This window comes from Sturnus vulgaris, chromosome 1 (assembly GCF_052056855.1).
Source record: "Sturnus vulgaris isolate bStuVul1 chromosome 1, bStuVul1.hap1, whole genome shotgun sequence".
Lineage (NCBI taxonomy): Eukaryota > Metazoa > Chordata > Aves > Passeriformes > Sturnidae > Sturnus > Sturnus vulgaris.
This window is the reverse complement of record NC_142243.1, coordinates 129,812,803-129,836,704: the sequence shown is the minus strand read 5'-3', so window position 1 is coordinate 129,836,704 and position 23,902 is coordinate 129,812,803. Positions and strand designations below refer to the sequence as shown.

Here is a 23,902-nt window from a genome sequence, read left to right as displayed (position 1 = left end):
CGTTTTCCCAAGTGGGGCACTGAAGCAAGAGGGTATCCCACATCCCACTGGGAATTTATCCAAGCGTGTGGCAGGAGCTGCCCGTGGGCACGTGCTTGTGGCAACGCGGAGCTTTGGGATCGGCACTTGGGCTGCGGGCGCGCACCGAGGAGTTCTCAGCCTTCCCGTGCCGCAAAAGCTGGCTGCGGAAGACGCGAGAGAGACAAGCAGGGCCGAGTCTGAGGCCGAGACGGGACAGGGACAGGGACAGGGACAGGGGCAGGGACAGGGACAGGGACAGGGACAGGGACAGGGACAGGGACAGGGACAGGGACACTTCCCCCGCTGCGCCTCCACAGCGCCGGCCCGTGACAGCGCTGTGAGCCATTGGCCGCTCTCCGCGTCACAGCGCCGCGTGACGTCACCCGGCCGCGCGCCGCAGCCGCCGCCATGGGCAAGAGCCGCGGCGGGGCCGCCAAGGCCGGCAGCGTGTTCCGCATCGCCCGCAGCGGCGTCCTCAGGACCAAGGCCAAGGGCAAGGCGCGGCCCGTCACCTCCGGGCTGAAGCAGGTGAGTGCCGCGGCGGGAGGAGGCGCTGGCCGGGCTGCGGTAGCGCCTCACCTCGGGGAGAGCCCCGGCCTTGCTGCGGCGCCCGCGGGAGGCCTCGGCCCGGCGGGGTTTCTTCCCCTTCGACCGAGCAAGCCCTAGGAACTGGTTAAATCGAGCTGTTTGAGGGGCAGTGTGCGTCCGGGCACCAAACGGCAAAGTGCACGATTTTCATGGGAAAATTAGGTTTATATGCAGATGTATCATCTGCAAAAAGAGAAGCACTGCAAGTTCATTTGACTAATCTGCAGGTATATGCCACAGAAGGCATCCGGCTGTGCTTGAGGGGTGTCGTTTGGGAAATGTCTGATAGTATCTCGCCTTGTCCTCAGGAATGCGATGCTAAAGGGCGCATCAGCAGTTCAGCGAGTTCGCCTTCACTGGGCTGCATTCACAGCTTCGCTGAGGGTGTAGTTCAGGGTACAGTTTAACAAAATGCCTTGATCCAAACCACCGGGCATAGTTAGTACAACTAACAAGGGGAAGTCCTGCTCCTTTCCATCACGTTCCTGGTTCCAGGAAAGGATCCCTTTGCCAGGCTCTGGGCTGTATTCCCACAGCTCTGCTTGATGCTGGCTCAGGAGCTCTTCGCTCACTAGGTGACTCAACTTGCTAAATCAGCAGCAAAAGCCATTAAAAATACATTAGGAGTTTTTATGGGCTGGGTTGGTGAGTTAAACAAACTTAATTATGAATGAATGAATGAATGCAGAGTGAAGCATTTTGGTGGGGAAGAACCGGAAAGGATGGAGCCTTTTCTGATCCAGTAGCTGTTTTATTTGCCTCAGCTGTCAAGTTACACTGTCAGTGAGATGCAGTGGACAGGAGTGTGCACTGTTGGATGCTTTGCTCTTAATTCCTCTCTACCCCTTTCTTGCACCTTACATGGGCTGTGATGTTCTGTAAATGTTTCTGTGAGCCAGTTTAACATACTAAAGCACTGGAAAAACAAAGAAGCAAAAATAACGTTGTTATTTTCCTGTTTGTAGAGGAGCATAACCCAGAGGAGGGAGAGGGTGGGTCATAGAGCAGGGAGCAGTTCAGAGGAAGAGGGATGGGGGTGATGTAAGCAAGAGTTTTCTTATTGTGAGCAGTGAGTCATTATATGGTATCTTCTCAAACCCTGCTTCCAGCCTGCGATGTGTGTTCTGCAGGTGTTCAGCTGTCCCTCTAGAAAAGCATCTGTTAATAAAAATAATAAAAGCAGATAGTGGCTTATTTTTTTCCATTTGGTGCAGTTGCAGTCTGCTGGACAAACAAAAGTCAAGGCTCTTTAAAAGAAGGCTGTTTCAGATTTTCTCCTGCAAGCCAAAGCCACTCAATAAATTAATCTGATGGACAGACAGGAATGTAACAAACTTCAGAAAAACAATTTCATGTTGCTGGCGTCGCATCTCCTCCTAGTCTAGACTGTTCTGTATAATGAAGAGAGAAACAGGTTTAAAATCATATTCATGAAAAGTCAGTAGCTTATTAAGAGTAAAATTTTATTCTCTATGTTTTAAGCTGTATTCTTTAATGCATTAAGCCTTTGGGCTTAATGTGATTTACTTACCATTAAGCAGTATAGGAAGATGCTCAGAAAGAAAATCACTAAAATACATTTATTCATTAATAGCTAAAAGCCCATTGTTCAGACAACTTTTGATGTAGATACCTGTGCTAGCTATACCTGTGCTTTCTTTGGAGGAGTCCTGCCTGAGTACCTGAGGATATGCCGTATTAAAACCGACTGGAACCTTCTAAAACCCCTGTGAAGCTGGAAGATGGTGACAGGCCCTGATTGAACACATGGTCTTTGTACCTCGTGTTACTGATAGCGTTGAAAACACATAATCACAGAATGATTATATGCAGGTACTTTATTGAAGAGCTCTGGGAATCAGGGGTGCAGACCCAAATCTGACTCCCACATGGATCCGAGATGAACGTGTTTTTATACCCTTTTCGTTATATAGCTGTATATTAATTATTGAACTCATATTGTTCTATTTTATACTATATACATATTGATCTTACCCAAGCATGTATTCTTGTAATTTTCATTAGGCCCCCCCAATATTCTTTCTCATGATTACATCGTTTCTCATGATTCTTACTACGATTAAACAATAATCACATTCAGTTACCAAACAATCGTTACATTTAACAGTCATATCATTTATCATGTGATGATTACGCAGGTGTAGCTTCACATGATCTAGAAAAAACAAAGCTCAATATTCGTTCCCAGGGCCTAGTTCTCTTTCCCAGGCCTACCAGACCCAATCTTCCCTTCCACCCTCCTGAATCTATTGTATGCAATTCCCATGATTTTTAGAAACATTTTAACCCTATGCTATCATTACCAACAGTCCATCCACTCTGATCAGAGCTGGGAGTTCGGGCTGTATTTCTCCAGTCACTGTCCCAGTTAAAGTGTTCATCTGACTTGTTTTATCAGCCTCATTGCCACTGCTTTTTTAATGCTGGTTTCCGTGGTCAGTCAGAATGGAGTTACTGTTACTGTATACGTGCTCTGAAATTATGGAGGCTTTGAAAGCAAAACGAATACGTGTAACCATTCACAGTTTGCTTCTGCCTGTTTAAATTGCTCAGAGATGAATTACAGGGGTAGCCTTTGAAACAGCAGTAGGTGTCCTGAAATTAGGGGTTGCCCGAAGACCTTTGAGCATGCTTTTGGAATGTTTGCGTTGTAATAGGTCATTACCTGGCTATGATCCTCTTCCAGACTTTGGAAGCAGCAGGTGCTAGGGCTGAGATCAGCTGAATCTTACTTTGCTGCAGTGGTGGGAGTTTATGCCCTCTTGCATCCAACCTGCTCCTCTACCACAGACAATTGTCCTCAGAGTGCAACACATGTCCATATTCTAGCACTTCCTTTTTGAAAGCAAAATCTTTGATGCAATAACTTACAAAGGCAGACTTGGGCTAAAAGAGAGGCTGAGGTACACATTCCACTCTGCTACAGCCACAGTTTCTTTAAGTACTGCGGTAAAACCTGGTAGACATTGTTGGCCAGACCTATAGTATGAACAATGAGGATACAAGGCGTGATGATGAAAGGTAAGCTACTGGAAGAAATTCAAAATAGTAAAATCCTTTACAAATTGTATTTGGTTTGAGGGGCTACAGGTGTGGCTCCTCAAAAAAGCTGCCACAGCCTTCCCTCGTGTCTGAAAGGGCCAATGCCAGCTGGCTTCAGGATGGATGTGCTGCTGGCCAGGGCAGAGCCCATCAGGTACTGGCAGTGCCTCAGGGATGATATAATTATGAAACACACCACCAGCAGCAGTCAGAACAGAGGAGTGAGAATTTTTAAAAGATACCATGGTCAGCGAAGAAGGAGGGGGAGGAGGTGCTCCAGGTGTCAGAGCTGAGATTCCTCTGCAGCATTTGACAACAAATGAAATTCATTTTTCCCCCACGTTGGGTCTGTTCTGCCCACGATGGCAACTGGTGAGTGATCTCTCCCTGCCCTTATCTCTACCCATGAGCCTCTCACTGTATTTCCTGTCTCCTGTCCAGCTGAAAAAGGTAACTGTGGAGTGGCTTTGGTGGGCATCTGGCATCCAGCCAGGGTCAGTCCACCAGAGGGATGAAGGAACCCTTCCTGCAACTTTCTTTACTCCACCTAAGAGGAGCTGAGGGTGGTGTAGCAGGGCCTGTGAAGCCTGACTTTTGTTTTCTCTGTGTTCTCTTTCTGGATCACTATGGGCTCTCATTCAAATATAGCAAGTTTAACTCTTAATTTTGAATTTATTAGTACACAGCTAGATGACCTAATGAAGTAGCCAATAAAACATACTGAAAAGCATGTAACACTGGCTGAATAATAATTGCACAAAAATGGGGCAGTTTCACATCAGTGGAATTTTTGTTAAAAATACCAATGTGTGTATTTTTTTCTCTCCCAGATAAACATCAAAAATGCAGAAAAAGTTAGCGCAATAAATAAAGCATTTGACGAAGTTCAGAAAGAAATCCAGCAGCTATCAAAAGGTACCACGGCTGAACCTCAGAAGACTCAGCAGGTAATTTCCCTTTGTAAAAGTCTGAGGAGGGTGAAATGAATGTGTGTGTTTGAAGCATTATAATGTGTCTCTAAGACTGCAGGCAATTAGCTCAGTTGGGCAGAGCATGGTGCTGGTAACACCAAAGTGTTGGGTATAACTCCTGTAAGGGCCATTTATTTAAGAGCTGGACCTGATGATTCTTGTGGGTCCCTTCCACCTCAGAATATTCTGTGAATCTGTGAATTCATGCAGTTGCTTTAAAGTTAGAATCTCAGTTTTATGAATTTCATTTGTGTAGTAATTCTGAAACCTGGTTGGCAAGTTAAAATTCTATTAAATTAGAGAGAGAAGAGGGTGGGTAGCCATGCTGAAGCAGGCTTCAAAAGCATAATTTTAATTTACGTTCTAGCTGATTTCCAATTGCTTCTTTTAAGTTAGTCCCAGCTCCGTCCCCTTGATTTGAAACTTTTAGCTCCACATGAATACATAGAGAGGATGAACCTGGCTATTCACTACCTGAAGCACCTGACAGTGCTTTGAAACAAACAGTTCTGCCTCTCTGTTCCCAACTCCTGAGCCTTCATATTACCTCATCAGAAGGAGCAACACGTGAAACAGCAATTTCTGTAGTAGAGTTTTTGCCTGCAGCAGTTAAGTTCAAGACAGTGTTTCTTTTACCTTTGTCTATTTTTTTAATACAGGCCTACTTGCAGTCTTGCACAAGAATTAATTAATAAAGCTTAATTCCTGACAAGCTCCTCCATATAAACTCTTTCTGCTGACTGATGCTCTAGGCACAGTTTCAGGGAGAGAAAGCAGTGCTTCAGAATGAGATGCAGAAGAATCCATCCTGGCTGTTGGAGGAAGGTGGAGTTTGGAGAAGTGGACATGAGTTCTAAGTGTGCCTGAGATTATCAAGTTTCTGTACAGCTGGGAGCAACTAAACAAGTGTCATATACCTTAAGGAGAGGCTGAGGGAAAAATGAAACATAAGTGGCAGTGCTACCAGCACAGGATGAAGCCAAGCCAGGATTTCAAGGCAGTTGGAGTCAGTGATCCTGTCCTTGCTGGCTTGTCATTTATTCCTCCAAGAACTCAGACTGTGCTCCTATGCTAGTAGAGCTCTACATGACTGCTGAATTTAATCACTCAGGCTGTAATAGTATTTTCTCCAAAGTTGCAAAAGTGTTGCTGAGAGCAGTTGTGAACTGCAGTTGTGAACAATTATGTTACTGGTAGAATGCTCTCAAAGCACAAAGCATTTCCTGCTTCTGTCTCAACCTCAGTGTATTCTGCAATCCCCCCAAATTATTGAAGTAAGACTGCAAAATTAGCCTAAATGAAATATATAAAAGACGAACTAATCTTCTGGACAATGAGTATTAGTCTAGGGTTCAAGCAGAATTAAAAAAAATTGTTTTCTTCTTTAAACTGAAACTCTTTTTTTCCCCTAGGTTTCCACAAATATGGAAAAGGAACCAGCAAATGTGGATGCTGCCGCAAGCTTATTATCTCAGTTGTAATGCAAAATGGACAATGAAGGGGTTGCAAGAAATGAAAGACTACAAATACTGATGGCTTTGTTTGCACAATTTTATTAAAAAAATCTTGTTAATATACAAGTATTGGCACACTTTAATACAAACTACAAACAGACCTTTCCTATCATCTAGGAAAGTGGAATGTCAGAAGTCAGTGTGAGAAACTTAAAGTGCTAAAACAGAAGGCACTTCACAAAATTGGTTCACTGAAACAATTTAGCATAACTCAAGTTGATACCCTTCACTTTTCAACTTGGCAGTGAAAGCTTCAAAATTGTTTGAAAAATTAAGAAAGAATATAGAAAGCTTCTTGGCAGTAAAGCTTCAAAGAAAATGCTGTTAATTGTGAGCAAGAAGCCTAATCATTTTTTTTTAATTATCAAAAGGCTATGAAGTATTTTCACTTTTCTTACTAAAGAAAGCTCCAGCCAATTGGCTTAGACAGAAAAACACTCGGGTGAAAAAGTGCCAGAATTTTTGATAAGAGCCCTTTTCTTGTTTTTGAATTGTTTTGTGAAGTAGTTAAAAGGAAGCAAAAGGAAATATACTCCCAGAGTCAGTGAACTAAGAAGTTATACATTCATTATTCAAATACTTAGGTTATGAAGAAGTCTAGAATGTTACAGTTAGAGGTAGATAAGTAGTCTGGTTGACACAACATCTAATAATTTAGTATCTGCACATCAAAGAGATCACAGACTCCTTCATTATCATCCAGGTTAAAGTTGTAGTCATCTCCGGGAGTAGGAGAGAGTCGTAAGAGAGGAAAAACTGTAAAGCAGGAATAGTTTAGTTTAAATTAAAACACTTTCGGAAAATCAGCCCTATCATAATTCAGTATGTTTGTCATCAGTGTTAGTCTTAATAATTAAAATAGTCTTGATGATCTGACAAGCTCACTGGGATACATACCATGAAATCCTGTACTGCATTCAAACTAAGGTAGTAAGTGATGTATATGCCATTTTTTGCTTGGTATTTTAAGTCAGTTTGCTGAAGTGGAGTGACAGCCTTGGAATATAGGTTTAATTTCTTCTGCAGCAAAGGAGTTCCTGAGCAGCTTTTGAAAACTTTTAGCTAGAAAGCCATAATTTATATTCCTTTGTCTTGTTACAATATTGCATGTATCGGCCTTAAAAAAGTAAGGAACTTGGCATTATCTCTATTTTTATGGAAGGGAAATGGAAGCTAGCAGTTTGTCTGTACACTGCATTTCAGGCATGGACTCGAAGCTGTCTTTGTGGGGGGAATGCAAGAAGAGAAGCCTCAGCTCTCACTGCACTGTAGGAAATCTAATACAGTGTACATGAGCTGAGTATGCCATCCCTGTTTTAGAAGTGGAGGCTGTTTCCATGTTAACCACATACTGGCACGTTCACAAAATCCCATACTGCCCCCTTGGATCTTATAACCACATGTCTCTTTCCGGATGACCCCTGAGATTGTCTGCTTGAGGGGCAGATATTATTGGCCTTACAGAACACAGGGCAAAAGGAACAAAGCAAGTCGAGTTCAGCTCCTTGCCTGGCACCTCAGTGAGAGGCAGAGAGGTAGAAAGTACATGAATTCTGTAGCAGCTGTGGTTCAGTGCTGCACTATGGCCAAAGAAATGGGTGACATTTGTTCTGTTAGTTTATCACAGCTGGACATGTATCAGTCTGCACCCAGAACTATGTTCTGAAATACTTAAAGCGCCTGCACAAAGCTTTAGGCAGAACGGAATTAAACCAGACTTAATTTTTTTAATGCAGCACATAATCATCAGCTTGTTCTTTGTTTGTCCCTAAATTAAGTACAAGTGGGTTATTCATGCATGTAAGTGCTTGTTGGATTAAGGTTTTCATATTTTGACTGTTAAATAAAACTGTTGCAGGGAATAGAAAGGGGAGCAAAGACAAGAGTGACAGAGGAGGCAACACCGGAAAATAGTTTCATACTGACTCTTGGCATCAGATTTAACAGATGCCTTCTAAGTGCTATTCACACAAAAACCATGCTGCTACTTGTGATTATTAGAAAAGATGCTAAATACTTACCATCAGAAGACATGAGTTCATCAATAATATCTCCACTGATATTTCCTGTGAAAGACAGGAGCACATGCTTTATGTATGTGGGGGTTTTTAATACCTGTTTATAGCAGTCAACACATTCTTTGCATTAAAACAGTGAATTGCAAAGTACGCTATGGCTTGTGCAGTGTAGAAGCTGTAGAGATACTATGCCATATACATGTAAAATATACTTATCTTTGTATCCCTCAGTTTTGCCCCCAGTACATTTTTCCCACTTATCTCTTAAAACCCAAGAGCTATATATCTGAAGCTTATATGGGGGCAAAGAAACTAATTTGTTCAAAATTAGTATGCTTCTCAGAGCTGGCTCAGTGGCTTCATTAGAAGATAAACAGAGACCTGTTGTTTCCTCTGTGTAACTCACTGGTAATTTGGTCACAAAGATGGGCTTAGGGAACTAGTGAAATATTTAAACAGGAACTACTGCTTCCTACCTGCGGGCTCCTCCATCTTTGCAATGTCAAATGAGTTTGGCTTGAGAATACAGCTGACATCCAGAGGCAGCAAGCTCTGGTAGTCATTGGAGCTGGCTGAGGCTTGGGCACTGTCTCCAGACAGGCTGGGGTACAGCTCTGGCTCCGGAAGGCTGGAGTAGGGAGCCGCGGGGGCTGCACTGTCCTGCTGGGCACTGCCATCTACACAGAAGGAAGGCGTGTTACAAGTCTGTTATGGTGAAACAGAACACACAGCACCTGCCCTGGCTTTGTCTTTTGAGGAGAGCATGGCCAATGTCTGGGATCAGGTGAGAGAAATCTTCCCCTTCCACAGACACAGGCACAATTTAACTAATTGTCAATTAATTAAAGGTTAATAAATGAAGGAACCAGGACCCCTCAGGAATGCAGTTGTAATACAGCATTTTCTGAAATATTTTCCTATTAATTTACTATTACTATGAAAAAAATACTTTATATTCAGGCAGTCTCTTACTGTGGCTATGTGGAAGAAAGTAAGCGACCTTGTGGTACAATAGCTGGAACTGGTGCCTGTATTATCAGTCTCATTAAAAGGTACACGTTCAAATCATATCCTCCGTCAAGAGGTTGCAATCTTGCTCCATAATGCATTCTGGAGAAGCACCTCAGAATAATTAACAGGATTACATCCAAAACCTGTTCAGTGTAAGATGGTAAGATGTGAGGGAAGCATCTGTTTCACCAGACAGAAGAGGAAGAGGTGTCTGTAACCTCCTGACAGCTGTTACTAAGCTCCTGGAGTAGTTTTTTAATGAACAGCTACAACCCTATGCAAATTTTTTATCTTTCATTTGTCTACCACCTTTCTTAACACTTTCTTCTTTCCCTCCAGCTGCCTTCCTCCCCCACCCATCAGAGGTAGGAAAACCCCTGGATCCACCTGATGGTGTGTCCGCAACTGCTGTTTGTGGTAACTCCTGTCCTTGGTTCGGGTCATGTTCTGGGGGATTTGGAGGAGCTGCAGCTGGTTTAAGCGGAGTTGCTGGAGCTGCAGGCTGAGATGGGGGCTGTGCAAGGTCATCGGGTGGAGGAACTGGAAACACCGTGGGCTTGGAGGAGCTCGATTCTTTATTTATAAGCAGCACATGGATAGGTCCTGAATTACTTTTAAGATTGATCTGGTATTTCTTCTGTCCGTTCTGTCCCTGTAAAGATTGTGTATTACAAAAGTTACTGTTCCTTGAGAACTTGGAACTGTGCAAGGTGATGAAGACTTAGATCAGCTGTTTTAGTCCTCAACAACAACAAAAAATACCCAACAAAACCCAACATCACAGCTGCTAACTTGGGTCCTGCAGAGAACCTTACCATTGCCTGAACTGATTTCAGCAGAGACGGACAAAGACAGTACCATTGATCAACTTCATGGCTTTAGCCTGGGATGCTTTTACTGATATTAGACTGTGCTTAGCCTCACTAAAAATAGCTTGTGAAACTTCTCAGGTGAATTTCAGCCTTCTGTAAGAACAGTGGCTATGATGCTTCATACAATGTTCTCTCCCAACTATGTAAACACTATTTAAAAGCAAGCACTGCAACAACAACAACAAAAAAAAGTTAAAGATGGACAGAAGTAAATAATTAGGTCTATTTTAATCTTGCCAATTTAATCCTTTTGGCTCAAGTAAGATTGCAGTCTGTTTCTCTTTCCAATCTAGTATCATGAGACTAAATCTAAATTACATCAAAACTTAAATCTAAAAGGCTTTTTCATAAGACATCTGTTTTAACAATATAACAGAGAAACTTGACACATAAAAGTCATTGAGTTCTCAAGAGAATTCATGACAACTATGCATTATTTTGAAAGCCGTAACATTTAAAAGCAAGAGAGAAAAAGAAGCCCACTTGTATATTTTGGTTTTAATAGAAGGCAGGGTTATTATTAGTTCATTTAAGTGTACAAAACCCACTTTTTTCTGTCCAGCCTCTCTCTTCTCAACTGCAACAATCCTAATCCTTTCTCCCCTCCTCTTGCAAATGGGTAGAGGCAAGTCCTCTGCTCTAAAACAGCTCTTCTTTGCCACTATTGCTCTAGAACGCTTAGGTAAACAAGAAACCAGTACATACCATTTCAGGTCTAGGTACTTCTAACTGTGTACCACAAGGTGCTTGAATTGCTAGAAGTGTATCTCCTGGTTAAACAGCAATTTTTAAGAAAGTGTTAAGTGTATTTTTCTTAAGTCTTGTATAGTATCACTCAAATGAGATCTAGAAATTCCCTAGGGCCACTTAAAGTACTGCATAATTTAGCATATATACACTTATGGTAGGACGTGTAGTCCCTCTAAGATCCAAGTATACTGCATAGTATAAATGACAGAATTCCAATACTTAGATCATAGTTCCAGAAGCATTTTCTCACAACAGTACAAGATTTACCATGTTCTTTACCCATTTTTCTTCTAGTTGTATATAAAACATAAAGTGAAAATACTTAACTAGTTCATTTTTTCACAGAATCAAAGAATCATTTAGGTTGGAAAAGACCTCCAAGATCATCAAGTCCAACCTTTGACTGATCACTACTTTGTCAACTAGACCACAGCACTAAGTGTCATGTCCAGTTGTTTCTTGAATTCCTCCATGGATAGTGATTCCACCACCTTCCTGGCCAGTCTGATCCAATTTCTTTCTTGAAGAAATTTTTCCTGATGTCCAACCTGAACCTCCCTGGTGCAGCTTGAGGCCATGTCCTCTTGTCCTGTCACTGGTTGCCTGGGAGAAGAGATTGACCCCCACCTGGCTACAGCCTCCTTTCAGGTACTTTCAGGTAGACAATGATAAGGTCTCCCTTGAACCCCCTTTTCTGCAGGCTAAACAATCCCAGCTCCCTCAGCCGCTCCTCATAAAACTTCAGCTAAACCAGATCTCTCTCTGGACTAGCTCACTTTATGACTTTGATGAATGGTGTTACTACAGAGATTTGACAGAAGGAAGAAGAGGTATTAATGTTCATCTTCAGTGCCAGACTTCCAAGTATCTAAGCTCGTGGTTTCCATACCACCTACAACTGGGATGTAACAATTGTCTGTCACACTCATCTGTGGCTTACTATGCACATTAAAATACGTTGGTTAAAACTGAGGACCACAGTTACATGCACAGCACTGGCACAATACTGCAGATCACTTGCCTACCTGCACATAATTTCCTCTTTGTCCATAACTAATTTGGAGTAACACTTTTCTTTTTCTGCCTCCTAAGAAACACTGAGGTGAAGTACTATGTGAGCACCATGCCAGGTGCCTCCATGCTTTGTAATGACTAACTCTTTTCAGTAACAGTTCATTTTTGTTAAATTCTGCAGTAGTTTTCTAATCTTGTGTTTTTATTTAAAAAAAATCTTCCATGTGGCAAAGAAAAGACGGTTTTGAGCCTAGCTGGAGGCTGAACAACAATCTTCCCTTGAGTGCCCCAGGATCAGGAGATGATGTCAATGGAACCTCTGCCAGCACTTCCCAGGAATGTCTTCAAACTACCTGTACAGGAATCCTTTAGACTGAGTAGCAATGCCCCATCACTGACCTTCTGCTGGCTCCATTTATACAGCACCACAAGTTCTGTCTGGCCACAGTTACTACTAGAAAACTGATGGAAATTTTGGATCTTCCTGGGTTTTTCTGGAGGGTTGGACCAACATGTCCTGTTTGGTTCCATTAATGGCCTGTGGCAAGTTGCTGAAAAGTATGAATACCAAAAAAGACATCCAAAACCAGGACTCCAGCTGAGCTTCCATTCTATACAACCTGTGACTACAGCTAGAAAATGACAGAACTTGGTAGCCATGAACATTGCGAGACCTCTACCTACTACTCAATTCAAAATATGTGCAAGAAAAGCAGGTTAATTATCAATTTATTTTTCAAGAAATCCCTCACTTTAGAAATACAGCCTAGCAGCAACTTACCATTGAAACAGTTGCAGATATCTTCATGGGTGACATATGAAAATGTAATTTACGTCAAGGAACATTTTTCTTTCTTAAAACAATGCAGAACTGGTAATTGCTGCCCTTCAGAAGTTTGTCCAAACTGAGCCTAAACTATAATGTTATTATTATTATTAGAGGTGTAATCAAGGCATTATTTTTGACGTTCAGAATGGCTCGTTACAAATAACAAATTCTGTGTTTTAAAGAAAATGCCTGTGTCAGCAAAAAAAAAAAACAAACGGAGAAATAGTTGTGTAGCTTGAATGAGAAGAGATTCTTCTAAAAAAGGAGAACATGTAAAATCTTGTTTCGAAGAATACCATTTACCTTGCTAATGAGACAATACAGATTTCAGATATATGTCAGCAATTCCCAGAATCACACAAAAATACTGCTAGGGGGAACTTCAGAATTCATCCTCAAGAATTCTGCCTCAAGGCAGGATCAATCCACTGTTCAGACATTCCAGACAGACGTTTATCTTTCCTCCTCTGCAAAACCTCCAGTGACAGATATTCCACCACCTCCCTGAGGGATCAATTTCAGTGCTAGCTGTACCAAAAGTTCCTCCTAACATTTAGTTTTTAATCTCCAGTGCTACTAAATCCATTTTACAGAAACAGTTTCTGAACAGAAACTCCAGTAATTTTTAAGTTCTTATGAATAGTGCTATAGATAAGAGGGGCACTTTCCTGCTCCCATTCTCAGGTGTCTGTTTTGCAAGACAGCTAAACACATGCTTACAAGCAATGCAGCTGGAACCCTCTGGTATTTATATATAAGATTTTTTTTTCCAGTTTGAACCTCAACAAGCTTCAGGATTTTGTCAGTTCCATTTATCTTTAGGTGACAGCTTAATCTTTTTGAAAGAATGAAGCAACAAAAAATATTCATGTAAAGCACTGGTAACAAAATATAAATTCAAGTTCTGGAAAGCAATATAACTAACTCCAGGTAAGACAATAGGATTATACTATTAACTCAATAGTTACTACTGCACATATATATAAGTTAAATTATTTTCATGTTACTAATCACAGTCACAGAAGGTAAAAAAGCCATGTAAATAAGATTTATGTCTTCTTTCATTGAAGTAAAACCTGATAAAATATTTGCCTTACCTTGTTTCAGGGTAACATGAGTTATGTTATGCTTTATGCATTACCTACACTTCAACTGTTGCTTTAATTTTATTTCCAAAATGCCCACAGTTAATTTAAAAGGATATTGGTGGTTTGTAGAGTCATCCATGACGTTCTTGATACTTTGCTGAAGCCACAGTTTCTGCTGATCCAATTCTTTTTCTTTTAGCTCTAAATCTTCAATTTCAGCTTCCAGATACCTCAGCCTGTCTATGACTTCTTTTGTATTGCAGCCAGCACCTACTCCTCTTAAAAAGGGATAAGGGTTCATGAAATCACAAGTGAAAATCTATAGCAAACATCCAGTGATAATTTAAGATTATTTTTAATAGTCTTAGAATAATAGTCTAAATTATCAGTTGGAAAATCTACTATTATTCAATATGAAGGAAATGAGCATTTAACCTCCCAGTAATGTTTTGACAAGAAAATGAAAATGCTCAACTTCAGATCAAATTTAGAATTTCCCTCTACAAAAGTACATCTTTTGGAATGCAGTTTTTTTTCCTGTGTTGGCACTGTTTGGCAGGGTCTATTTCCTTCCCCTATAATTCTTATCTTGAGCTTTTACCTTCAGACACCAAGGAGAAAATAGGCAAGGACTGTGGTAGGGCAGGTAGGTGTAGACAGTGTGTCCTGACATCCCCCCCCAGATTCATTCAGGGTGAATTTTTCAACTACACATGCTAGTTATAAAGTAGCACTAAAAGTTTTCTGAAAATTTCCGTTCTGTGTGCTTTAAACTTGATTTTATGTATCACAGACACAAGTTAAAGGGAAAACAAATACAGTTCATTTGCAACTTAATTGTACTTCTACAACATCATATTGCTCATTGATTAGCAAAATGTTAATTTTATGGTGCCATATCTAGTCAGAAGAAGTAGAAGGAGGCAATTTTTGTTGCTCTTAGGCATGTGAAAATCTGCAGAACTGACATAACTTACTTCCACTGAATGCTGTTTTTTGACTTCTTCTCAATGAGATCAATCCCCTCCAGAACATTGGTGATATCATAGATCCTTCTCTTCTGCCTCACAGCAAGCGTATCAGCAGCCTGTGGGGAGAACAAGTATCAGAAACTTGCATGCTGAGGGAAAGACAGACCACTCCCTTGGAAAAATGCCATCTAACATAACTTCGAAGGGAGAAGGTTCCACTCTTCAAGAGCCAGATACCATCATGAATTCTGAGTTCAGCACCTGCACACAGTGCTACAAAGCACAGGGAGAAGTCCCTTGGCCATTCCCGAGAGAGGGGAGCTCACAGGTCACAAAGTCCGTGGCCAATATCTGCAGCACATTCAACTGCATGGAGGAGCTTGCCACGCTCTTTCTGGAGGGCAGGAAAAGGTCTGGAAGGCAGGCAGCGACACCCTGCAGTGGGGCAAGCCTCTGAAGCCAAGGACATACTAAGTTTATCATTCCTTCCACTGACACTGGAGGTATTGCAGCCTTTGTTTGGATTCAGTGGTGCCAGGATACGGAACAACAGGGCTGTAATTTCACAAAGTGGCTGCAGGAGAGCCGCGGGATTTCAGGCCAGCGCTGTCCTTGCACAAACGCCCCTCGCAGGGCACAAGGGCTCACTGGATCTGTGACACTGAGCCTGGTCCAGGTGCCGGGGATGCTGCTGCTGACACAGCCAGCCGTGCAGCGTGTCTGAGGGCTGTCACTCCTCGCCCTTCCGAGCAAGGCGGTGTCACGCAGCGGCACCCACTTCATGCCTTACTGCTTTCTCTCCATGGTGACTTTTGTGTAACTGATGCAAAGAGTAAAGATAAAATAAGCAAATGGGCTAGTCATGCCTTCCACACCTGAAAGGCAGCTCAAGTTCAAAGACTACTCACTAAAAGACAGGAAAGCAGAGAGGAGACTGACTCTGTATTTAGTCGGGACACTTAAATACAATGATTACATGGGATTGTATGTATTAAAACAAAAGAGAAGAAAAATAAAGAGCAGGGTAGGCAAAGACTTCTGAATTTGAACTAATGCATAAAGGCAAATAATTTCTACTACAGGAACAAAATTATTTATTTCGGTTTGTTCCAACACTCCACGAAATGTATGCATTTTGTAAGCAGTCTATATGAAAGAAAGGTACAGCTCGAGACAACCATAATCTGGAAGGAAAACCACATTTATTTGCTTAATAGTACAGTTACCTTTTGCTACTAAAATAAAGTTGAAAGGATAAAAAGAAAGAACAGAGATTAAAAAAATACTCTTATAGCGATGAAGTATAAACACTGCTCTTTCTCCTTGACACTATTTTGACTGACACCATTAGCAGCATTTATCTTTTGTATCACCTGTATGCGTCTTTTAAAATATTTTCTTAACTAACAAAACAAGATGCATGCAAATATATATAAAGTGCAGTTTAGTTCTCTCCAAGTAATCTGGCTCTTCGATCACTTGTTTCAGTAGGTATGCACCTGCTACCTTAATCTGCTGTTTTTGCTGCATATGTACACACTGCTTCCAAAGACTGCAAGAGAGTCTTAAAAATCTAGCAAGTGACAGAGCTGATGCCATTTGCACAATGCTGAATCAGCACCCCATACATGTCAGAGTCTTCAGTTATTCTACAAGCTGTTTACATTATTACAGTGCAAGGAACGGACAGCACACACTTAGATGCTATTTAACTTTCTGCTTTGTTCCCACTGCTCCACATACTGACCTAGGACTTAGTCTACCACTCACGGCTTGAATGATAAAGAAACTGCTCTGGAGACAGATTTCATTACCTCTTAAGATTTTCCCAAAGGCCTGTCTACAAAATAGCAATACTTTATAATTTTAATATATTTTCAAACTGTACGGCTAGCAAAAGATATCAATGTACATAAATCTGAAGCTATGAAACCAAAGCTTAAGATTAAAAAAAAAAAAAGAAGTAACTTTTTCTGACTGTCCAAGTTCAAATGTTTCAAAGTTGAAGTAATTGTTCCACTCTAAATGCTACTGCATTTTGTATGCCTAAAGCACAGCTCCCATGAACACCAGCAGCAGATTCACCACTACTAGCTCCAGATCCCCAAGACAGGAGCTCATTTCATAGGAAAATGAACAACACAGTTACATATCTATTTGGCTTGACTAGCCCTGTAAAAAATTCAATCACTGTTATGAAGTTCAACTACTTAAAACAAGAATTCCAACACAAGCTGGTGCCAGTTCCCAAGCTGAGGAGTTTAATACAGACATTCACTAGCTTTCTGGTACAGACTTTGTAATCTAATTATCTTTTAAAAATTTCACAGATATTTTAAAAAGCAATTGAGAAGTTCCTCCCTGACATTCTAGCACCTAGCAGTGTGATACCTTCTGCCTGGTACATGGATCAGAAATAAAGTTCAGTCCTCCACATAAACGATTCACTAATAATTTAAGTAAATTAAAAGAGCTTCCTGAGACAAATCTGTTGTCAAAAACACTTAAAACTCATTGCTTCTCAGCCTATGTCAAGAAACGGACTTCTACAACAGTGGCCCTGCTAACATAGGTGGATGTAGCTTCCACCTTCAGAGTCCTTTCTTAAAATCTTTCTAATGTTAAGCTGCTGAATTCCTATCATTATTCCTCCTAATATCCCCTCATACTTTGATCAAGTATGTATTCAAACCAAGGACTCATGAGTGTCTCATAGACAGGTTCAGAGCTAGAATAAGTATCTAAGCACAGAGCTATCTATGGTTCTGTGTACATTCTGATCATGCAGCTCCTGGAATACAGAAAACACTGTACAGCTCAGGTTCAGCTGTAGGCATGCACAGACACATGGCCAGAAATAAGAAAGAAAGTCCAGGAAAAGGGCAATTGAGAGTTTGTAGGCCCCTCCCCGCCCCCCCCCCCCCAACTTGTTTGCTCCCTGGGAGATGACAAAAGGCAGCGGAAATCATCAGCTGCAAATGTGCTGTGCTAGCCCTAGAGAACAGAGGAACCCCGGCAGAGGAGCACCTTAACAAAGCACAGGGGCCAGCGCTGACTGCTTGCCCTCTCCATGTGGCAAAGCAAAGAGGTCCTGCATCTTCTAAACTCTGTCTGTACCACATGACAGCATTTTCTCCCCAAGAGGCCTGTCAACAGTTTGGTGAGAGAATGGCGCTCTTGTCAAATTCTATGTAAAAATCCTGAATGTCATTGCAATATAAACATTAAGGGAATGTAAAATCTAATAGATAGGCTCTTTCTTCTTCTGTGGAGTACAGCAAGTGTAAGGCAGTTACTTGCCCCTGACCAGTACACTTCTAAAACAAGTCGATTTTAAGATATCTCATGTTTTGCACTGATGGTCAGAAACACTAAACCATCATTACAGCAGGGATGGTATTCTGCTAGAAACAAAGCCCACTTAATAAATTAGGGCAGAAGTATCATACACTATGAACAGCATCCATTCATGTGGTTTATCCCTTAAATTCACTCATCTTGCTCTTTTTCTCTCTTCCCTGCAATTCATGGGTTGATGCAGATAGAAATTTAGTTTTCTTTCCCTTCTATATCACTATCTATATCTTAGTGTTTTAAACTTAATTCCATAATTAGATTCCTTTATACAGGGCTATTGTGACAAGTATGTCATTATTTTAGAATAGCTGTTTGATTTTAAAGTAAATGCAAATTCAAATTTCAAGTAAAGAAAATTCTCACTTCCACTCTCATAACTTCTCAGATGTTACCAGGGAAGTGTCCAGCACTAAAATATTTTCACAGCTTCTTCCTCTCACAGTCTTCTAAACTATAATTATAGAGGCATTAAAAATCACCAGAAAATGGCCCATAGAACAGATTTTCCTTCTCAATTGCTAAATCACAAAGCTGGAAGTCCACCTGTTTTCAAATTTATTATTTTCCTTCTAGCGCTGGTTTTGCTACAGAAATACTAATCAGCAGCACAACATGAGACAGTCAATACTAGCCAGCACGGAGACACTTAGAGGTGTTCACTGCACGAATCATTTATTGGAATGTTCTGTTCCATTTCAAGACTGTCCTGTTCTTTAGTTTGCTGAGCACACTGACAAAACACAAAAGTGGTCTTTATTTTTCCTCAGATATATATGGCTTATATATGAGAAAACCAGTTACAGAAATGTATGTTCTGAGTCACTGCTTATGAAAGTACCAACAATTTATGCACTGCAGTTACTATTTCCTTTCAACAAACTGTAACCTGTCATTCAGAAACCAGTCTCCAATATGTCTCAGCAGAAATGTCTGTGATTGGTTGCAATGGCCACTTAACTTTTCCGTGGCTATCAACCCTTTCATTCCCTCTGAGTAGATACCTTCCTCACTAAAGAGAACAAGAAGCATTGTTCCATCCCACTACACAGCCCAACTTTATTGTTCAGGTCAATCCTATTTGGCACTTTAAGCCAAGCTTTTGGGCCTGATGTCTTACAAACTGAGTATGTTTTGCTTCTCAGATTGACCTGGAACATCTCTCAGGACATGACAGACAATAAAGTAAGCTACACAGCAATCCCAAAGATCTGGACATCTTCATTCTGTTTTGCTAGATAAAGAGGCAACTAATACTAAGGAGCTCATCAACTTGTCCAGACCACAGCATAACTAAATGAGGAATATAAAGCCTATCAGTGTCCTTCTCTATTCACACTGAAGTTTCATTAGCCACGGTAACATCACCAAAGTGCATCCACTCTGAACAGGGGTGCACAAAAAAAGCTCCAAGAACACCATTCACCTCTTGAGGCCTATTAAGAGTAATCAAAAAGCAGGTCAGTTTTCCAGAAAGGACTTTAAGCAGAGCACCAAGCCAGCCTCTTACTGCACTTTGCTGAACACCTCAGCTGTTCACTGACGACCTTAACCAGTTAGGCTAACACATCTTCGCCTCAATGCACCGCATATCCAACAGCACAATCAGAGCAGCAGCACGCTCCAGGGAACTGGCAGGACACAGTGCCAAGTGACACTGACACCTTCTGCCACACAGTGACCTCCTGGCACGAGGACCTCGCCCAGGTGGGCTGGTCACAGGGCATCATTGGAGATGCTCCAGCCCCTGCAGCCCAATGCCCTCATGGAAGCAGCAGGCTGGCTGCAGAGCTGGCTGACAATGGTTTGTCACTCATGTGCCAATTCAGCTTCTTTCATTCACGCATAACAGAAAGTTTAAGGCGGCAATGGTCTGTTGTTCAACATGATTTATCTAGCTAAAAGGAGGGGGGTGGGCAAGAAATAGGTTTAAACAGCAGCCCATACACTGAATCAGCGCAGGGAGTAACTTAGGGCAGTGAAAAAAAAAAATCACAGAATTGTTAGGGCAGGAAAAGACCTCTGGAATTCATTTAGTCCAACCCCTACAATGGCAGGGTCTCCTGGAGCAGGTGCACAGGAACTCATCCAGGTGCATTTTGAATGTCTGCAGAGAGGGAGACACCACGACCTCCCTGGGCAGCCTGTTCCAGTGCTCTGCCACCCTTAACGTAGAGAAGTTCTTCCTCGTGTTGAGGTTAAACTTCTTGTGATTTAGCTTTTTTTATGGCCATTTCTCCTCCTCCTGTCACTGAGCACCACCAAAGAGTCTGGCACCATCCTCTCGGCGTGCACCTATAAAATATATATACATATATGCACTGATGAGACCTGCTCTCAGTGTTTTCCAGACTAAACAAGCCCTGCTCCTGAAGTCTCTCCTTGTAAAAGAGATGCTCCAGACTCCGCACCATCTTTGCAGCCCTCCGCTGGACCTCCAGCAGCTCCTTGTCTTTCTTCTGCTGAGGAGCCCGGAACAGGAGATAGTAAGACCACTCTCAGCAAGTTAAACTTAACGCACGATGCCCCTTACACCCCTTTATAAAGAGCCGAAACGCGTATTTTAGCCGACCGCGGTGGCTGTCAGCCATCCCCGGGCACCCGCAGCCCGTCAGTGGCCGGGGGAGGCCCCGCCGCGCCGGGCGGGCGGTAGGGAAGGCAGGACGGACGGCAGGAAGGAGGGAGTGGGGTAGCCCTGCGCCGCCCCGGCTGCAGCGCGCCCGGCCCTGTGCCCGGCGGTGCCGCCGGCAGCCCCCCCGCCCTCGCACCGCTTTGAGGTCCAGCACGCCGTCCTTAGCCTCCTGCAGCAGCGACACGAACTTGGTGGTCAGCAGCCCCAGGCTCTTCTCGTGGCGGCTGCTGCCGCCGCCCGCCGCCTCGGCCGCCGCGGCCATGCCGCCGGCGGGGCCACGTGTCGCGACCGCCGCAACGGCCCGAGCGGGAGCGCGGCCCCCGGCCCAGCGCGGCGGCGGGAGGGGCGGCCCGCAGGAAGTGACGCCGCCGCCGTTGCCTGGACACCGGCGCGGTGCGGCCGCGGGGCTGCGGCCGCGGCGGGGACGGGCCCGGCGCTCTCCGGCCGGGACAGGGCTGGCGGCCCCGCGGTCTGGAGGGGGATTACACCTGGCTGGCGAGGCCCGCTCCGGGCTCTCGCTCAGGGTCCTCAGGACGGGTAGCGCAGGCCTGGAGGCGGCCAGATACGTCCCGCGAGCCTGCCTGCCCCCGCCTCGATAGCTCCTTGTCGCTCATTTCACTGTTTGTATTTGATATAAAAACACACACATTAATTGCGAACGATGTTCTCACAACCCCCCAGGCCAGGCGCAGGACACGCTATTGATCTGGCCAGGGGCACAGGGAATTACCAACCCCTTCCACTGGTGTTCAAATATACTTGGCCTTGATTCAGGTACGCCTCTTTCCCTCAGTTACCATCGAAGAAAAGCAAAGAAACTTTGAAATCTATGCTGTATAAGAATTCCGGAGATGCACTTAAAGAAAAGCAGAGCCTCAGGCACCCATCACAGAGGAGTACGGTACCCTGGGTGTGCCATGGCACACAGGAGCTGAACCTGCACGTGCAATAGCATGTTCAGGACAATATGTGCATGGTAACACGCTCTCTCTGCACCTGGCATCACAGGAGGACCTGGTCTCAAGAAAGGCAAGAATTTCTTGGTTCCATACTCAGTGTTGAAATAGATCATTCTCCAGTTGGGAAATGAAAACCAAGTCTAACAATGGAATTGATTTTAAATTTGTGATTAATGCACAAGAACATGACTTGCATCTGACAGGGTCGGTGCTCACATTTTTTCTATTTTTATTTAATTAAATTTATTTATGTCTTTTATTAAGTTATGTTTTTCAGTCATGATGGGCTGAAATTTTTAAATTCGGAAAATTTGGTACAGCTTTCACCTGCACCATATCTTTATTATTTTACCATTTTGAAAAGGTAAAAATCATTTAAACACTTATTTAAAAGCTCTAAGGAAGCCATGTAAGCATAAAGAGGGAAACGGTGCCAAAGATGGAGTCATCTGCAAGAAAAACAAATGTTCCAAGCACTACTAAGACGTACATTTTCCCAAGTACTGTAATATGAAATTCCTGAGCCAAGAGCAAGGAATAGAATGAATTAATGTTAAAAATATTAACAACTCCATATGATGAGATTAGAATATAAATTTCAGAACAACAGTTTTGGAGTTAAAACTCAGAGGCGAAATTAAGAAATTGAATCAGGGTAAGAACAAATTCCTTTAACTTCCTGGTGCATTCCAGGTATTCAATTACTTCACCCGAAGTGTAGCTTGGTCAAATAATAAGCAAAGAAAAAAGAAGTGCCCCAGGAAGCACTTGATCAACATGACAGAAAAGCACTCTGAAGTAATGCAAGTTTTCTGCACCAATGGTATCCATGAAAGTACTATTGAACAGCTTTCCAGGTGAGCATTTCTCTCATACGGTGTATGGAGTACATAGAGCACAAGAGTAAAAAGTAATTCTTCTGCCTTTAGAGAACTGATAGTTAAAAGTTAGTCCTTACATCCCGCTAGTCATTGCCACTATTAATTTTCACATACTATGAACTGATGGCACAGATTCCAACCAAACAGTCTTTAGCAGCTCTCTCCTACCTTACCTGACAGTACCGCAGTGCAGACACCTCCCCATCAGTGCTGATGCCTCACTCCTGGTGTTTTCATGGGTCAGGTGTGGGAATTCGTTGCAGGGAATCAGAGCTGAAGCAGATGTCTGCTTTCTGTCCCCTCCACAAATTTGGAATTTTACCCTTTTATAAGACCATGCAACCTCTAGACAATTCCCAGCCCCACACACTTCCCCCTGTGCAAAGCAGAGTGGGAGTTGTTTTCCCACGCTGTTGCAGGTACTTTATTCAGTTGTTGGGCTGCTTTTAAAAATTTTGCTTTGCTACTGCTACTTCCATTCTTAATACAAAGAGTCTGTTCCCAGATTTAAAGGTTGTGCTTTATCAAAGACTAGTCACTGATGATCAGGGTGTTGTTTTCACTGCCATGACCTCTGCTTTCAACTTGTGCCCATGTTTTCAAAGGTCCTTTCATCCCACGCTTAAGTTGCACCTCATAACAAGAAGCAGCTAGTATCAAGCTCTGGTTCACACAACAAGCTTTCATTAATAAATTGATAACAAATCCAGCAGGGCTCACACAGAATCACAAGGTTGGAAGACACCTTCAAGATCACTGAGTCCAACCCATGCCCTTACACCTCAACTAAACGATGGCATCGAGTGCCATATCCAGTCTTTTTTTAAACACATCCAGGGATGGTGACTCCACCACCTCCCCAGGCATTCCAGTACTTGATCATTCTTTCTGTAAAAAACTTTTTCCCAATAGCCAACCTATATTAACCCTTGATGCAGCTCAAGGCTGTCCTCTCATTCTGTTAGATGCTGCCTGGAGAAAGAGACCAACCCCCACCTGGCTACAGCCACCTCTCAGGGAGTTGTAGAGAGTGATAAGGTCACCCTTGAGTCTCCTTTTCTCCAGGCTAAACAAGCCCTCAGCCATTCCTCATAGGGCTTGTGTTCCAAGCCCCTCACCAGCCTCGTTGCCTTTCTCTGCATGAATTCAAGCATCTCAACGTCCTTCCTAACCTGAGGGGCCCAGAACTGGACACAGCACTCAAGGTGTGACCTCACCAGTGCCAAGTACAAGGGAAGAATGACCTCCCTGCTCCTGCTGGCCACACTATTGCTAATACAGGCCAGAATGCCATTGGCCTTCTTGGCCACCAGAGCACACTGCTGGCTCACGTTCAGTCGGCTGTCGGCCAGTACCCCCAGGTCCC

General features: G+C 42.9%; 2 protein-coding genes across 2 annotated transcripts; one reads left to right on the top strand and one right to left on the bottom strand.

The window, feature by feature from the left end:
- The first annotated feature begins 390 nt into the window (after positions 1-390).
- Positions 391-6,223, top strand: RBIS (ribosomal biogenesis factor). Its single transcript, XM_014870744.2, has 3 exons — positions 391-549; positions 4,503-4,619; positions 6,056-6,223. Exons 1-3 carry the CDS (start codon positions 430-432, stop codon positions 6,122-6,124), a joined length of 306 nt encoding a protein of 101 aa, XP_014726230.1. The 5' UTR covers positions 391-429; the 3' UTR covers positions 6,125-6,223.
- On the bottom strand, positions 6,181-21,052 carry E2F5 (E2F transcription factor 5). Its single transcript, XM_014870743.2, has 9 exons — positions 20,833-21,052; positions 14,717-14,826; positions 13,856-14,017; positions 12,604-12,647; positions 10,764-10,828; positions 9,574-9,838; positions 8,652-8,852; positions 8,179-8,223; positions 6,181-6,913 (listed from the first exon to the last, which is right to left on the bottom strand). Exons 1-9 carry the CDS (start codon positions 20,956-20,958, stop codon positions 6,804-6,806), a joined length of 1,128 nt encoding a protein of 375 aa, XP_014726229.2. The 5' UTR covers positions 20,959-21,052; the 3' UTR covers positions 6,181-6,803.
- Positions 21,053-23,902: the final 2,850 nt, after the last annotated feature.